Source organism: Microcaecilia unicolor, chromosome 3 (genome assembly GCF_901765095.1).
Source record: "Microcaecilia unicolor chromosome 3, aMicUni1.1, whole genome shotgun sequence".
Lineage (NCBI taxonomy): Eukaryota > Metazoa > Chordata > Amphibia > Gymnophiona > Siphonopidae > Microcaecilia > Microcaecilia unicolor.
The window spans coordinates 225377036-225395532 of record NC_044033.1 but is presented as its reverse complement, the minus strand read 5'-3'; the positions used below and the strand labels follow the sequence as shown (position 1 = coordinate 225395532).

At 44.6% G+C, this 18497-nt stretch overlaps 2 protein-coding genes across 2 annotated transcripts in view; both read left to right on the top strand.

The window, feature by feature from the left end:
- LOC115466338 (butyrophilin subfamily 1 member A1-like) overlaps window positions 1-8331 on the top strand; it is a 1244786-nt gene extending 1236455 nt beyond the window's left edge. Inside the window, exon 11 of the mRNA XM_030197517.1 lies at window positions 7583-8331. Within this exon, the coding sequence (XP_030053377.1) occupies window positions 7583-8157 (575 nt within the window). The 3' untranslated portion in view covers window positions 8158-8331. The remainder of the gene's footprint in view (window positions 1-7582) is intronic.
- LOC115466343 (butyrophilin subfamily 1 member A1-like) overlaps window positions 1-18497 on the top strand; it is a 494943-nt gene that overhangs the window by 213759 nt on the left and 262687 nt on the right. The window lies entirely within an intron of this gene.

Genomic DNA, 18497 nt, shown 5'->3' with positions numbered 1-18497 from the left:
AAACAATTGCAACTGATAAGAGCATACTCGTACTACAATTTGACATGTCAAGCGCATTCGACATAGTGGATCATGGAATACTACTTCATATACTAGAATATTTCAGAATCAGAGGCCCAGTCCTCAAGTGGTTTGAGGGATTCCTCACCACCAGATCCTACCAAGTAATTACAGACACCGAAAGATCACCACCATGGACACCAGAATGTGGAGTTCCACAAGGCTCCCCCCTCTCACCAACCATCTTCAACCTAATGATGACACCTCTAGCCAAATTACTAGCCGATCAAAACCTTAACCCTTACATATATGCTGACAATGTCACAATCTACATCCCGTTTAAACACAATCTAAACGAAATCACTAACAAGATCAACCAAAGCTTCAGAACCATGCATAGTTGGGCAGACTCATTCCAGCTAAAACTCAATGCAGAAAAAACTCAATGCCTAGTACTCGCTTCACAATACAACACAAACAATTACTCCACTATAACCACACTATACTGCACCCTTCCTATATCAGAAAACCTGAAGATTCTTGGAGTTACCATCGACCGAAACCTCACTCTCGATACCCACATGAAAAACACGACAAAAAAGATGGTCTTCTCGATGTAGAAACTCAAAAAAGTTAAGCCTTTCTTCCCGAGAAACGTTTTCCGCACTTTGGTCCAGTCCATGGTTATTAGTCACCTGGACTACTGCAATACTCTATATGCTGGCTGCAAAGAACAAACTATTAAGAAACTCCAAACAGCCCAAAATACCGCAGCCAGACTCATATTTGGAAAAGCCAAATATGAAAGTGCGAAACCCGTAAGAGAAAAACTTCAATGGCTTCCACTCAAGGAATGTATCGAATTCAAGATCTGCACGATCGTACACAAGATCATTAATGCAGATGCCCCACTGTACATGTCTAACCTTGTGGACCTACCGCCCAGAAACGCCAAGAGATCAGCCCGCAAATTCCTCAACCTGAATTTTCCTAGTTGTAAAGGACTTAAATATAAGCAGGCATACGCCTCTACCTTCTCCTTCAGAAGTACACAGATATGAAACGGGTTACCCCCAGCCCTAAAAACCATGGACAATCTAAGCAACTTTCGCAAATCCCTGAAGACACATCTCTTCAATAGAGCCTACAAAAAGAACCCTTAAGACACAAATTCACCTCCTAAACTATCCTATCTAACATCACCCTCTCTAATTCCACATCCATTTTCTGCATACTTTCGATTGTTATCCACTATTCTGTCATGGCTTTGTCATAACAACACTCTGTAAGCCACATTGAGCCTGCAAATAGGTGGGAAAATGTGGGGTACAAATGCAATAAATAAAAATAAAATAAATAAATAGATACGTTCTTTGATTGGAAGCCAGTGCAGTTATTCACGGAGAGGTTTGGCACTTTCGAATTGCATTTTTCCAAATATAAGCCTGGCCGCTGTGTTTTGAGCGGTCTAGAGTTTCTTTAGGAGTTGTTATTTACATCCTGCATAAGTTTCATTGCAGTAGTCTACATGGCTTAGTGTCATTGATTGTATCAAGTTGCAAAATATTTCCCTTGGGAAGAATGGTTTCAGGCATTTGAGTTTCCACAATGAGTGGAACATTTTCTTTATTGTAGATTTCACTTGGTTCTCTAGTGTGAGGTTACGGTCGATTGTGACGCCGAGAATTTTCAGGCTATCTGAGATAGAAAGGGTGTGGTCTGGGGTGTTTATTTTTGTGGGTTTGTACGTATTGTATTTGGGTGAGAGGATGAGACAATGTGTTTTTTCTGTGTTGTTTTAGCTTAACTGCATTTGCCCATGAGTTCATGATGTTCAAGCTGAGATTGATTTTGTTGGTGATTTCTGTCAGATCATGTTTGTAGGGAATGTATATTGTAACATCGTCTGTATAAATGAAAGGGTTAAGGCCTTGGTTGGATAAGGACTTGGCTAGTGGGGTCATCATTAGGTTGAAAAGGATGGGCGATAGTGGTGATCCTTGAGGTACTCCACATTCTGCTTTCCACGGTGATGATATATTTGAGCTTGATTTCACTTGTTATGTTCTGGTAGTTAGGAAACCCTTGATACAATTAAGTATGTGCCCACCAATCCCGAAGTAGTCTAGGAGTCTTATTAGTATTTTATGGTTTACCATGTTGAACGCACTGGACATGTTGAATTGGAGAAGTATGCTTTTACCTGTTGCTATTTCCTGCTTGAATTTGGCTACCTTCAGATATCCCATTTTCTTTCCTCAGCTGCTATTCGCTCTGCAATTTTAGGGGAAGACTCCTTTTTGGAGGACCTGTGTGAGGACTCCAAGTCCACAAAAGGCTTGATCACCTGTTTGTATAAACACTTGTGTTCTCAGTCTCCAACATACACATTGCATAGACAGAATTGGCAGCAGGAGCTGGGCTTGGAGTTGGGAGAGGATGAGTGGGGGGTATTGGAAAGGGCACTGGCGAAGGTGTCTCTTTATGTACCTTTTAAAGAGAATGCTGTAAAAGTATTGTTTCATTGGTACCTAACACCTGCTTGCTGATGCATTTACCCGGGCTTTTTGGGTATGTGTTGGAGGGGTTGTGGAGAAATTGGTACAATGAGCCACATGTGGCGGGCTTGTGGTAAAATTAGTGCTTTTTGGAAAGCAGTTTAATATAGATTGCAGAGGTGGTGGGACGCCCCATCCCTTGGTCACCAATGTTTTTCCATTTTCCCAAGAAGGTCCCAGAGTTAAAACCTCCTCAAGCTACTTTGGTGTGACACGCCATGTGTGCTGCTTGAGTGCTCACAGCAGCACACTGGAAGCAACAATATGTCCCTCCACTGGTGAAGTGGCTCAATAAGCTGTGGTACATTTGTGAAATGGAGCGCTTAATAGCAGAGCAGGCATCAGATACATAAATGAGAAGTCATCTGGGTTCCTTTTACTATACCTGGGCGGGGGGTTTACAACTTCTGGGTTTGTGAAGAAGGGGGAGGGGCTAGGAGGTGGTAGTTGGGGAGTTAAATTTTCTTATTATGTAAATTCTTTTAAAAGTATTGAAGTTCTATATGGTAACTTTTGCCTGGTTGGGGCTGGAGGGAACCCTGTTTTGACCTTGTATTGTTACCCATGTTTCTCGCATATGCTTAACTTGGCCAGTGCCAGTCTTAGCATTTGCGGGTCCCTGGGCAGACCAGTTCAGTGAGGCCCCCCCACCTGCCCCCCCCCCCCCCCCGCGCCTGCGCTTACCACCATAAGCCATAATTTGTCAGAGTTTAAAAGGTGTAGAGCTCTCAGAACCTCACCTCATCCCATACCTTGATGTGCATCCACCACATTTCAGTACAGAGTGGCAGCCAGTGGCCCAGAGCCACCTCGCTGCTGTCAGCTGCTGAGCTGAGAGCCTCCTCGCTGCTGAGTTTTACCCTTGCAGAAGCAGGACGAGACATCAAAAGGGGGACGGGACGCAGCAGTGAGGAGACTGGGCTCGGCAGCTGATGGGATATGAAAATTGCTGCCGCTGCCTGATGATCTCTACTGAAATGTGGATGCACATTAAGGTACGGAGCAGGGTAGTGTTCCAAGACATGAGGACAGACGTGTCAGAGATGTGTGGCCCCTAGGAGCGCGGGGCCCTCTGCGACCGCCCCTGCTGCCCATGCCTAAGACCGGCCCTGAACTTGGCAGACTCTTTTGTACACATGGTTTTGTTTCTGTTTTTACTCTGTGTCGGAACTGTTAATAAAGACTTCATACAAATTAAAATAAAAAGTGTAAGAAAAGGTGGGTTTGATGTAGTAGTGGGTATGATGTACAAAAATGTCACTTTCACTCCCCCCTCCCATTCCTAGCTTGTTCCCCTGTTGGTACCACAAATATTTCTGCCTAGAGATACCACTCGTGCTGATGTGGGGACACTCATGCATGCCCAGAGGAGTCTCAAAGGCTTCTCTGAGCTGGAAGAGAGCACCGGCACACTGTTTCCATCATTGACATCACCATGATGTCTGCCTGCATCTCCCCTGTTCATCTGTGGAGAAAATGTCATACAAAGCTAAAAATGTGTTCTTCAGTAAGATGCCAATGTTTAGTGATGTTTAATAGTCTGATCATATCAGCTGTAGAAGGACACGTCCCATGTGGTCTGTCTGTAGTGTAGTCTCTGCAAAATTTCAGAGTGATAAAAATTAGGTTTAATAATTGAAGTGAGATGATCTGAGCTGGCAGTCACAGCACAGTGAGACATGACACAGTCGGTCTCATTACAGAGCTCAGAGGACAGGAACTGTGTCATATGACAAATGACGCATAGGTGGCACCTTAAAGAAAAATGAATTTAAGCCATGGTCTTTCAAGGACTGGGGTCCACTTTGTCACATGCACGTCCTTGAAAGTTAAGTCTAAACACTAATGAGTTTACTGAGGACTACACCAGACTATGGGGTCTTTTCACTAAAGCTTAGCACACATTTAGAGTTCTCTAATGGAATTCATATGCGCTAAATGCCAAGAATATTATTTTATACCTATGGGCTTCATAGCATTTAGCGCACTAATTCCATTAGCATGTGCTAAGCTTTTGTACATTGGCCCCTAACACAGCTATCGCTTTGAAAGCAAATGACAAGAAATTTTACAGGGTCAGCAGTTTCAGGTCATGTGCATGTATATGTGTGTTAATTTCCATGTATAATTGTGTTAAATTTCTTTTTCTATAGAAAGCTGCTGCATAGAAAAATGGCCTATAAAACCAAGAATGTGCTTTTGTAATAGTTTGTATAATCCTTACTTTTTGGAAAATCTTAAACTTTAATAACACTGGTAAACAGCATTTTTGTTACAAAGAATGTGAATGGTGTTCTTACTACTACTACTACTACTACTTAGCATTTCTATAGCCAAGTTATGGGTGCTGAATTCGAAAATTAAATCAGTTTTTGCCTATCGGGCTCAGTTTTCTTGTGACACGCTATCCTTTTTATAAAAATCCTTGAAAACGCTGCATTTTGGTACCCTGCTGTGCAGGGCCGCCGAGAGGGGGGGCGGGGGGACAAAATCCCCAGGGCCCGGGCCTTCAAGGGGGGCCCGGTGCCAGTCCCACCCGCCCTCTGACCGTCTGCCACCGGGCCGGCCCCCTGTATTTAAATCACCGAGTGGTAGGGCCGCCGAGAGGGGGGGACAGGGGGGGACAAAAGTCCAGGGAGGCCCGGTGGTGCCGCCGCCTGGCCCGCCCTCCGTCACTCCCGTCTCCCGGAACTAACCTGTTAAGCCTCCTTTCACTTCACTGCAAGCAGCAGCAGGTCAGGCCACTCCTTCCTTCCATGTCCCGCCCTCACCTGACGTAACATCCATGAGGGCGGGGCACAGAAGGAAGGAGGAGAGGTCTGCCCTGCCGCTGCTTGCTGCGAAGTGAAAGGAGGCTTAGCAGGTTAGTTCCGAGGGCCCGGCGACCTCAGGTGGGTGGGCGGCGGGGGGGGGGGGGGGCTGGCGATTTCGGGTGGGGGGGCCGGGGGCGGCCTTGTCCCGGGCCCGGCGGTGCGACTCTCCCTCTCACCTCCCTGTGAGGCGGAACTCCTCCCTTCGGGTCTCCTTCCCTCCCTGTATCCCGCCCTCGGGGGAGCAGCAGCAGCAGCGGCGACCTCGGAGGGGGAGGGGAGCGGCGACCTTGGGGGCAGGGCTGCGGCGGGGCGAGGCGGCCTTGTCCCAGGCCCGGCCAAGTTTCTCGGCAGCCCTGCTGCTGTGGATTAATTTAATTCAGCAGTTGTAATTGTTGGGAAAACAATTGAAATATACTAGGAATTACAATACAAAACCCTTAGTTTAGAAAGCCACCACCAGGAAATAAGGGAGGTTTGGCAACATTGCCCATGAGTCATGCTCGAACATGTTCAAACATGTTCTGTTGCGTCAGTTGCCACCTGTATCTCAGCAGTGAGAGTTTAGTCAACAATTGCTGTTGGAAGTGACTGCTTGTAGTTCAACGTTTGTGAAGGTTTGTGTTTTGTGTCGTTTCAGAAGAAATGCCTCGTACCTGTGCAAATAGCCCAAATTCTTTTTGTTATATCTGTGGAGAGTTTACTCTGAAATCGCAAAAACGAAAACTTAATCCTCTTGTAAAAAAGTGCTACAAACTATATTTCAGGCGTAAGGTTGATGAACAGGACCGCAAATGGGCTCCCCACATTTGCTGTTTGATGTGTGTTACACTCCTGACAGGTTGGTTAAAAGGAAGTCGTCGCATGCCCTTTGCTGTTCCCATGATTTGGAGGGAACCAACGGATCACACAACAGACTGTTATTTCTGTCTGACAAAAATAGCAGGAATCACCTCGAAAACAAGGAAAACTATGCAACATCCTAACTTACCATCTGCTATGTCACAGTGAAGAATTGCCAGTACCAGTGCCTCCTAAGAATTTGATAGTGAGTGAAGATGAATACAGTGACGAACATGCAGAAGACAGAAAAGGGGATATGCATACCGACCCATCATTTCAGGACCTCTGTGAATCAAATGTGCCCCACTTTTTGACACAAGGGGATCTAAACGATCTTGTTCGTGATTTAAATTTGTCGAAGCAACAGGTTGAGCTTTTAGGTTCGAGATTAAAAGGATGGAATCTTCTTTCTTGCGATACGAAAGTGAGTGTTTTTCATGACCGACATGCTATTTTTTTCTGAATATTTCTCCAAGGAAGGTGACATGGTCTTTTGTAATGATCTTTTACTGGTCTTTTACTCTTATGTTGCTTATATCTTTGATTTCTTTGTGAACTGACAGTTTTTTTGGAACTCTTGTAGCAGAAGCGTGTCATTTTGCCAGATACATATAATAGCTACATACGCCGACACAAGCATTTACAAAAACCATTATCACATGAAAACTGAGGCTGATACAGAAATTCTGAAATGAGATCTGGATTCAGGAAAGAATTATCTTCCAGAAAAAGTATGTTTTGTTCTTGTTACAGAAAAAAAAGGGTTTTTTTGTAGATCAGTGTAATTGATTGATGCCATTGCTTCAAAATGACACATCCTGAGTGTGGAATAATTTATTATGTATAATGTGATTTATTTTTTTTTTAAATCGTTTAGGGGCTATAGGAATACAAATAACTGCTCAAAACGTATATGACAAATGGAGAAATAATTCAAAAGGAAAAAACTGGGGAACAAAGCTAAAAAATCCCACAGTGGATTCCATACTAATTATTCATCAGTTGTAGAATCTCTAAGACCACCAGAACTGCAGCCTATAGGGATCGGTGAGAGTTGAGTGAGCTGAACTATTGCATTGTGCTACGGGAACATGAGGGACCAATGAGGAGGCTTGTTTTATGCAGCCTGTCAGTGAGTCAGCCAATTAGAATCTTTATTTAATGCATTTGCTCATTAGAGGAGCCCCATAGGGTAAAATTACAGATGCTAACCAATAACATTGTTTTTCTGTAAGTTAGTCAGTGAATGATAACCAATAATGGAGTGTCTCTCATTGAATACGTGAACCTACCAATGAGAGCAGAGGTGGGTATGTGAAGAGCCAATGAGAAATCTCTGCACATGTTTATTAATGTGTCTTTTCCTTGTAGTGAATGTGACTCTGGATCCTGAAACTGCTTCTCCTTATCTCATCCTGTCTGAGGATCGGAAAAGTGTCAGAAATGGAGGCATAAGACAGAAGCTGCCGGACAATCCCCAGAGATTTGATCCTGTTGTCAGTGTCCTGGGGTGTGAGAGCTTCACCTCGGGGAGACATTACTGGGAGGTGGAGGTGGGAGACAAGACTGATTGGACATTGGGGGTTTGTAAAGATTCTGTGAGCAGGAAGGGGGATATCATACTAGCACCTGAGGATGGATACTGGACAGTGGCAATGAGGGACAGAGATAAATACTGGGCCTGCACTTCCTCCTGGACCCTGCTCTCCCTGAGTGTGAGACCCTGGGCAGTGGGGATTTTCCTGGACTACGAGGCAGGAAAGGTCTCATTTTACAATGCAGAGAATAAATCTCATCTCTTCACCTTCACCAACACCTTCACTGAGAAACTCCAGCCGTATTTCAGTCCTTATCTCAATAAAGCAGGTACAAATGCGGGGGCTCTGAGAATCCGCCCAGTGCCAGACTGGGAATTAGTGAGCCAGACTCAGGGGTCTGATATATAATCTGGGAGTTGATTTTTGAGATCTGGATAAGAAGAATCAGAGAGTGTTACTTGTGAGCTGTGCTGTTCAGGTTCACTATATACAATCTGTGATCTGATTTTCCAAACTTAAACTAACCTTGTGAAGAAAATGTACAGTTGAAGCAATAAGTGGGTAAAAATGATTAATAATGACAATAAAATAATTTTAGAATACTCAAAAGAAAATGAATGACATTTCATTAGCAGCTGGAGAGGTGGGATTAGAGCCTGTGAATATGAGGAAGGGGCTCAGTGGCACTGTGAGAGGGACAGATGTGGGACTAAAGCCTGTGAATGTCGGGATGTCTCAGTGAGAGTGACAGAGGTCAGTTTAATGCCTACGAATGTGAGGAGGGGTCTCAGTAACAGTGAGAGTGATAGAGGTCAGTTTAATGCCTGTGAATATGAGGAGGGGTCTAAGTCACAGAGTGAAAAAGCTTGGTTTAAACCCTGTTAATGTGAGGAGTGTTGGAATGTATTGTATTTTACATGCATTGCCTGTCAGAAATTGTTTTTTCTCTGTGATTACTCTGTGACCTCTGATGTGAATTACTTAGAGAGGTCACAGCTATGCAACTTCCTGTGGGGGTTAGACACAGCACATGGAGCTCATGATCTCTCCTAACCTGAGAGAATCTATGGTGGTGTGAGCATCCATTACCATCTAAGCACATGGAAAGAGCTGATAATCCAAATGTATAGTATTATGTATATATAAGCCTGTCTGATTATAATCTAACTACAAACTGTGAGTAAACAGATGTTTTGTTACTTCAACTTTAAAGTGACTCAGCAGTGAATTATTCTGGGGTGTATGAGAGAGATGAAGAAAAGAAATTAACATTTCTAAAGCTGAAGCTGTGTGTATAAAATCTGCTAATTATTTACTACAAATAATCCAACAAAAGGGTTATGGGCCCAGGCTCAGGAATTGAAAAAGAAGAGAAATATTACCAGGCAGTAAAAAAAAGCCACATTTTTCTCTTAAGTTTTAAAAGAAACATTCAGTCTGTCTCTCTCTCCCCCCACACACCAAACAGCAGGCAAGGCTAAGAAAATGGCTGAGGGAGGAAATTCACCATTTTTCTACTCTCTCAAGGTGCCTAAATTAACTGAATTTAATTATCAGCAGTGGGAACTAAGATTCATATGTCTCCTTCAAGCAAAGAAACTAAATATATGCTTAGACCAAAACAGAACAGCTGAAAATATGGCTGAATGGGACAATGCAAACTATTATGTGAAGTGCATGTTTTTGGAAGCTCTCTCAGAGAAACAAGCCATATTAGTGGAGGGAAAAGATACACCAAAGGACATTTTATATAAACTGAGAACTATGTATGCAACTACATATGCAAAGCAGCAACCAATTTGGTTGGCAGAGTTGAATGAAACCAAATTAAGGGATAAAAGTAAATGTAATGATCACATTATGCATCTTATGTCTTCATTTCAAAAGTTAGAACTTTCTGGAATTCCCATGTGTGATGCATTGAAAAGAGCATTTCTTTTTACCTCACTATCAAAGAAGTTTGATGTTTTTAGGTCTGTAAATGAAGCCATTGAAGGGCAATCTTTTGAACAGGCAGCATCTAAGCTGAGGCAGGAATGCATAATAAATGATTCTGAGGAGATGTGTTCTCAAAGCAAGTCAGAGAGAAATGAAACAAATTTCTTGGCAAAGAACAGAGGAAGGCGGAGCTATGGGAAAACTCCACCCAAGGGCAAGCTGATTTGCTACTCATGTGGAAAGGAGGGACATGTATCTAAATGGTGTAAGGAAACACAAAACACTCCCTCTAGCTCACCTAAGCCAATGGAACAAAAGAATTTTCCTAGCAGAAAATGTATGAAAGACAATCATAAACATAAGGGCTTTCTAATGGCAGAAAAATCTTTGACTATGGTAAATAATAATTCAAATGAAAGTACTTGGATTTTGGATTCGGGGAGCACATGCCATTTAACCAATTGTAAGGATTTCTTTCAGGAAATGTGTCCAGAAGAAGGTATTCTTAATACTGCAAACGCAGGGACTGCTAAGATCCAAGCAAAAGGCATTGGATTCTTAAAATGCAAAGTGTCTAATGAAGTTAAAGAAATTCCTGTAAGTGATGTCTTGTATATTCCCCAAGCAGTTTGCAATATGCTTAGTGTATCTACATTAGATAAGAAGGGATTTGTGATTCATTTTGAAAACAGTAAGTGCACAATCTCTAAAAATGATGAAGTGTATGCTGAAGCTTTTATGCATAATGATGTTTATAAACTGAGCATTTCAGGTGAAGCCTCACATCTGGCGCAAGTAAGGAAGAATGAGGGTAAATGTAGTCTGGAAATCTGGCACCGCCGCCTGGGACATCGTGATTTTAAGGTGATCCAGGATCTTTACAGTAAGCAACTAGCCACTGGCATTCAGATAAGTGCAGATGCTGGTAAAATGGAGAAATGCATAGACTGTGTTACTCAAAAAGGTGTGAGACCCTCATTTCCTGCATACACAGGAAATAGGAGTAATAAAGTACTGGACTTAATACACAGTGACTTATGTGGACCGTTTAATATCCCATCATTGGGAAATAACAGATTTGTGCTAATATTCTTGGATGATTTCTCTAGATACTGTGTGGCCTATTTGCTGAAAGAAAAAAGTCAAGTCACAGACATGCTGAAGAAATACGTAGCCATGGTGAGCAATAAATTTGAAAGAAAACCAAAGGTTCTTCAGACCGACAATGGTGGTGAGTTCACTTCACAAAGCATGCGCACATTTCTAGAACAAGAAGGCATTCAGCATATCACAACAGTAGCTTATACACCAGAGCAAAATTCTGTTGCAGAGAGAAAATTTAGGTCACTTGTGGAAATGACCAGGTGTATGCTGTCAGATAGCAATCTCCCTAAAAGACTATGGGGGGAAGCCATTCTCACAGCAGTGTACCTACAAAACAGAATGCCAACTAAAGGCGCTGAGCGCACACCACATGAGACATGGCATGGTAGGAAGCCAAACCTGTCACACATAAGAACATTTGGAAGTACAGCATATGCTCATGTACCAAAGCAAAGAAGGCATAAGCTGGATTCCACAACAGAAAGGGGCATTTTAGTTGGCTATGCTCCAGGACACAAAGGATATAGAATTTTGAATCTGAAAACTGGCATTGTTGGCATAAGACATGTTACATATTTTGATGAAAACAAAAGGGTTGATAAAGGCTGGATTATCCCAGATGAGCCTTATCATCCAGAATATGAAACTAGAACCATAATAGACATGCCAGTGTATATAAATGCCATACCAAGGCAGATGTCTGAAAGCAACTCATCTGTATCTAACGAGGAACAAGCAGAAGAAGCTGCTGAATGGCGTAAAGCTGCACAAGAAGAAATTGATGCATTGCATAAAAATAATACTTGGATTCTTACAAAATTACCTCCTGGCAAGAAAGCTATAGGATGCAAATGGGTATTCAAGTTAAAAAGGAATGCACAAGGAAAAGTGGAAAGGTATAAAGCCAGATTAGTGGCAAAGGGATATCTTCAAAAATATGGAGAAGATTTTGATGAAGTGTTTGCACCTGTAGTGAAACACACGACAATTAGAACACTTCTGAGCATTGCAGTCTCAAAAGGCATGCAAGTCAACCACATTGATGTGAAAACAGCATTTCTTCATGGAGATATAACTGAAGACTTGTACATGGAACAGCCAACAGGTTTCATAAATACAAAACAAAGACAGCTAGTGTGTAAATTAAACAAAGGTCTTTATGGATTAAAGCAAAGTGCAAAATGTTGGAATGACAAATTGCATGAAATATTGACAAATTTAGGATTTAAGCAAGGTGAAGCAGATAAATGCTTGTACACTAGGTGCAGAAATGGACAATATGCATACATTTTAGCTTTTGTTGATGATCTGCTCATTGCAAGCGAAAGTGAGCAAGAGTACAAGGACATTGTAAAATACTTAAACCTGAATGTTGAGATAAAAGAACTTGGTAATGTGTCATACTATCTTGGTATAGAAATTGAGAAACAAAATGATGGTTCTTATCTTCTAAGCCAGAAGCAGAAAATAAATGAGCTTATTGAAAGTTTAGGTATGCAAGATGCCCAAGTTGTAAGCACTCCCATGATCACTGATTTTCTGAAGGATAAAACAGTAAGAGAACCTTTACCAGATAACATCCAATATAGATCAGCCATAGGTAAGCTTTTATATCTGACTACCACATACAGGGCTGATATAGCAAATGCAGTAGGAATTTTGAGCAGAAGGGTCAGCTCACCTACCAAATCAGATTGGACTGCAGTTAAAAGGATGGTAAGGTATTTAAAAGGTACCATTGATTGTAAATTAAAGATTTCAGCCAATAGTAATCCAAAACTAATATGTTACTGTGATTCAGATTGGGCAGGGGATCATTCTGATTATAAATCCACAAGTGGATATGTGTTTATGTATGGAAATGTACAAATTTCTTGGGCCAGTCATAAACAAAGTATTGTGAGTCTGTCTTCTACAGAAGCTGAATATGTGGCTGTATCAGAAGCATGCAGAGAACTGATGTGGATTGAAAAACTTTTGCTGGATTTTGGAATAGATGAAAAGAGACCAATCCAGATAATGGAAGATAATCAGAGCTGCATCCGACTGTCACAGAATGACAAGGTTCAGTCACGCACCAAGCACATCGCAACGAAATACCACAACGTGCGAGAGTTGGCAAAAGAAGGGGTCATCAGGCTAGACTATTGTCACACCAGTAAGATGACAGCTGACATCATGACCAAACCGTTACCCAGAGAACATTTTGTGAATCTGCGTATAAAGCTTGGACTTTGTATGAATAAATAATTGCATGACAGTTATGCATGAGAAGGGGTTTGTTGGAATGTATTGTATTTTACATGCATTGCCTGTCAGAAATTGTTTTTTCTCTGTGATTACTCTGTGACCTCTGATGTGAATTACTTAGAGAGGTCACAGCTATGCAACTTCCTGTGGGGGTTAGACACAGCACATGGAGCTCATGATCTCTCCTAACCTGAGAGAATCTATGGTGGTGTGAGCATCCATTACCATCTAAGCACATGGAAAGAGCTGATAATCCAAATGTATAGTATTATGTATATATAAGCCTGTCTGATTATAATCTAACTACAAACTGTGAGTAAACAGATGTTTTGTTACTTCAACTTTAAAGTGACTCAGCAGTGAATTCTTCTGGGGTGTATGAGAGAGATGAAGAAAAGAAATTAACATTTCTAAAGCTGAAGCTGTGTGTATAAAATCTGCTAATTATTTACTACAAATAATCCAACAAGGAGGAGTTTCAGTAACACAGTGAGAGAGATAGAGGTGAGACTACAGTCAGTGAATGGTACGAGGGGGTCTAAGTGACACAGTGAGAGTGACAGAGCTGGGATTAAAACCTGTGAACATGAGCAGAGGGTTTAGTGACACTGTGAGAGGGATAGAGGTAGGAGTGGAGCCTGTGAATGTTATGAGGTGTCTCAGTGAGAATGGCAGAGGTCAGTTTTATGCCTGTGAATGTGAAGAGGGGTCTCAATAATACAGTTAGAGTCAGAGGTGGGATCAGAGCCTGTGAATGTGAGGAGGGGTCTCAGTAACAGAGTGAGAGTGACTTTGGTTTAAAGCCTCTGAATATGAGGAAGGGTCTCAGTGATACAGTGAGAGTAGCAGTGGTCGGTTTAATGCCTGTGAATGTGAGTAGGGGTCTCTGTAATACAGTCAGAGTCAGATGTATTTTTTTTTTATTTTTAGTTACATTTGTACCCCGCGCTTTCCCACTCATGGCAGGCTCAATGCGGCTTACATATACAGGTACTTATTTGTACCTGGGGCAATGGAGGGTTAAGTGACTTGCCCAGAGTCACAAGGAGCTGTGCCTGAAGTGGGAATTGAACTCAGTTCCTCAGTGCCCCAGGACCAGAGTCCACCACCCTAACCAGAGCCTATGAATGTGACGAGGGGTCTCAATAACACACTGAGAGGTGGGAACAGAGCCTGTGAATGTGAGGAGGGGTTGCAGTAACACAGTGATAGAGATGGATTAGAGCCTGTAAATGTGAGGAAGGGGTCTTTGTAACACAGCGAGAGTGATAGAAGTGGGACTAGAGCCAGTGAATGTGAGGAGGGGTCTCAGTAACACAGTGAGTGAGAGGTGGGATCAGGGCCTGTGTGAGAGTGACAGGTTGGTTTAAAGCCTCTGAATATGAGGAGGGGTCTCAGTGACACAGAGTGACAGAGGTTGGTTTAATGCCTGTGAATATGTGTGAGGGGTCTCGGTGACACAGTGATAGTGACAGAGGTGGGATTAGAGCCTGAGTGTGAGGAGGAGTCTCATCCATATAGTCACAGAGATGGGATCAGAGTCTGTAAATGTAGAGATCCCTACAGTGATGATATTCCTAAAATATAATTTTCTCCCAACTAGTTTCTGAAGCACGGCAGGAATTTCTCCCAAATGTTTTCTCTGCCACATAAAGCAAGGCTTGTATTTTTATACAGTTTATCGCTTTGATGTTAGTAACCTCAATTGGTCTGTTTCAGCTTTCGTGCTTTGTTTAGACAATATTTCTAACAATACTAATGTAATTAAGCATATGTTCTTGACTAGGCTTCATCCATCCTTCATTCTGTAATTCTCATTTCACACTGTACACCAGGGGCGTAGCCAGGCTTCCGTGGGAGGGGGGTCCAGAGCCCGAGGGGAGGGGGCACATTTTAGCCCTCCCCCCGGCACCCCCCACCCCCCCGCCACCATTGCCACCCTCCCCCACGTCTTTGTCGACCCCCCTCCCGCTGCGAACCCTCCCTGGCCGCCGCCTACCTTCACTTTTGCTGGCGGGGGACCCCACTCCCCGCCAGCCGACGTCCTCTCTGTCCTGCTCCTGCAATGCATTGCTAACGTCCTGCACGTGCAGGACGTCAGCAATGTATTGCAGGAGCAGGACGGTGAGGATGTAGGCTGGCGGGGAGTGGGGTCCCCCGCCAGCAAAAGTGAAGGTAGGCGGCGGCGGGGGCGGGTTCGCCGGGAGGGGGGTCCAGGGTGGAATCTACGGGGGCCCAGGCCCCCTCAGGCCCCACGTAGCTACGCCACTGCTCTACACTGATAAAACAATTGATGGGATTATCTGAAGTCCCCATTCCTCTTCCATGTGCTCTTGAATACATTTTCCTATTCCATACGCTGATGAGGCATCTGGAAGCGCTAAGGCCTAATTCCTCCTCCTGCTGGCCCTGGATTCACAGAATTCATTTTCCCAGACCACAGCGGAGCCTTCTTGTCTCCTAAGAAAAACATGGTCTTGTGACCTTGGACATTAGGGGGCTCAAGACCTCACTCGCGTTGCCAGAACTCCCATTTACACATCCTTTGAGGACAGGAAAATATGTACTGTATCTGAATATCTTGAACAACTACTGGAAAGACATGAGCAAAGTACAAGTAAAGAGAGAAATAGTAAGAAGCAGCATTTCTCAACACTTTGGGGTTTGCTCCAAAAATGAAGTTTACTGAGGTACTTGGTAAAACAAAAATGTGCAGAGTCTTCTAGAAACATTCAGAGCAGAACAAATATTCTAGAAGGTCACAGAAAACCACAATTCATGTGCAAAGAGGCTGCTGACCATCAGGGGTTTTCAACCCAGTCCTCAGGGCACACCCAGCCAGTTGGGTTTTCAGGGTCTCCCCATTAAATTCAATAGGGATATCTTGAAAACTCTGACTGGCAGGGTGTGTGCCTTGAGGACTGGGTTGAAAACCTCTGATCTACTGGGATAATGAGCAGATTGTGTATACACAATAACCGTGGGGTCAGTTTTCAAAAGCCCTTATCATTAGAACAGCAGCCATTATACAGATAAGTGCTCTGTGAATTTTCAGTCCCTGTCTGGTACAGGAGAAAATTCTTACAGACTGTCCCAGTGCTGTCCGGATAATGTCAGGCCAGAGCACAGGCATCCACCTAACTCTATGGATAGTAAGAAATACTCAGCTGCTATCTGAATAACCATGAGTTTTAATTACAGGATACTACAAAGGCTAATTTAAACCACGTGCAGTCAGTGGCTGAATATTGTCCTTACCCTTAGAGCTGGTGGTGGTCTTGGCTTCACACATAAATTCGGTGCCACTTGCACAGTCTTTGACTATTGACCTGTCAGTAGCCCTGTTTATGCAGCCCTTAATCACATAAGCTGCACCTACATCCACACACACTCTGTTCAGCTAATGTTATATGTCACGCTAGTTCTGTGTGTGTATTATTTCTTAACTTTTGCATGCTTGAGGGATTGAGCACAATACGATCTTAGACTTTTTCTTGCATTAAATTGAAAGGGAGATTATATATCCGACCTCTGACATAGCCTTCTGGTCCCGCAAACAGGAAGTTGCATCAGAGGGAAGGCTTCGGCTGGCACAAGCAGGGGTAATGTGTTACTTCTTGCTGCCAGTGAAGAAGTAAAGAATTTAAAGGTGAGAGAGGGGTCAGGGAAGTGGAATTAAGTGATCCTCTCCATCTCCTGGAGGGATAGGTGCCATGAGTCTGCAGCTGGCGGTGCTGCTGCTAGATGGGCATGTACCCACCCATCACTATTCCACTGGTAATTTATGGAGGACTATATGGTATATGCATTTCTCTGGGACTTAGATGTGCATACATGTCACCTGTCTGGCTGGTGTAAATTCTTGAGCCTAAGTGCATGTGCATGTATAGACCGGGTAATTTTAGTATTCTCTAAAAGAAAGTAAGCAATGACTTTCTTTTGTAAGTTAGGCACCTATCAGGTACTCTCAATGTTTTATATAATACACTAGTAAAAAAGGCCCGTTTCTGACACAAATGAAACGGGTGCTAGCAAGGTTTTCCTCAGAGTTTATGTTTGAGAGAGAGTGTGTATGTGAGATGGAGTGTGTGTGTCAGAGAGAGAATGAGAGAGACAGAGTGTGTGTGTGTTTGTGTAAGAGAGAGAGTGTGTGTGAGCCAGAGTGTCTGTGTGTGTGAGACAGAACGATAGAGACTGTGTGTGTTTGTGTGACAGAGAGATAGTGTGATAGAGAGTGTGTCGGAGAAAGTATGTGAGAGACAGAGAGTGAGTGAGTGTGTGCCCCCACCCCCACCTCTCAGGGCCCCCTTCCTCCCCTTTTATGGTCTGAGGACCCCCTTCCACCCCCACCTCTCTGGTCTCAGGACCCACTCCCCCTATTGTTCCCAAGACCCCCCTCCCTGCCCCCCTGCAGCCACCCATGTCCAGCGACCATCCTCCCCCCTGCAGCCACCCATGTCCAGCTACCCTCCTCTCTCCCCTGCCCCACTGCAGCCACCCATGTCCAGCGACCCTCCTCTCCCCCTGCCCCCCTGCAGCCACTCATGTCCAGCGACCCTCCTCCCCTGCCCCCACTCCAGCCACCCATGTCCAGCGACCCTCCTCTCTCCCTTGCCCCCACTCCAGCCACCCATTTCCAGCAACCCTTCTCTCCCCCTGCCCCCCCTGCAGCCACCCATGTCCAGCAACCTTCCTCTCCCCCTGCAGCCACCCATGTCCAGCGACCCTCCTCTCTCCCCCTGCCCTCCCCTCCAGCCAAACATGTCCAGCGACCCTCCTCTCCCCCTGCCCCCCTGCAGCCACCCACATCCAGTGACCCTTCTCTCTCCCCTGCCCCCCCACAGCCACCCATGTCGTGACCCTCCTCTCCCCCTGCAGCCACCCATGTCCAGCGACCCTCTTCTCCCCCTGCTCCCCCTGCAGCCACCCATGTCCAGCGACCCTCCTCTCTCCCCTGCCCCCACTCCAGCCACCCATGTCCATCGACCCTCCTCTCTCCCTTGCCCTCACTCCAGCCACCCATTTCCAGCAACCCTTCTCTCCCCCTGCCCCCCCTGCAGCCTCCCATGTCCAGCAACCTTCCTCTCCCCCTGCAGCCACCCATGTCCAGCGACCCTCCTCTCTCCCCCTGCCCTCCCCTCCAGCCACCCATGTCCAGCGAACCTCCTCTCTCACCTGCCCCCCCTCCAGCAACCCAGGTTGTGTACTGAATTCTTCAGGGCAGGCAAGAAAGATCCCCGGTCCTGCCTGCCCGCTGCTGGCGCTGACTGCTGCAGGATCGCTGTTCAAAATGGCCGCTGAGACTTCCAGCAGCGGACTCGCGAGACTTCTATTGAAGTCTTGGAGGCTGCCCTTGTAAGTGTCGGCGGCCATTTTGAACAGCGATCCAGCAGCGGGGGAGGGTCAGCGCCAGAAGCGGGCAGGCAGGACTGAGGATCTTTCCTGCCTGCCCCGAA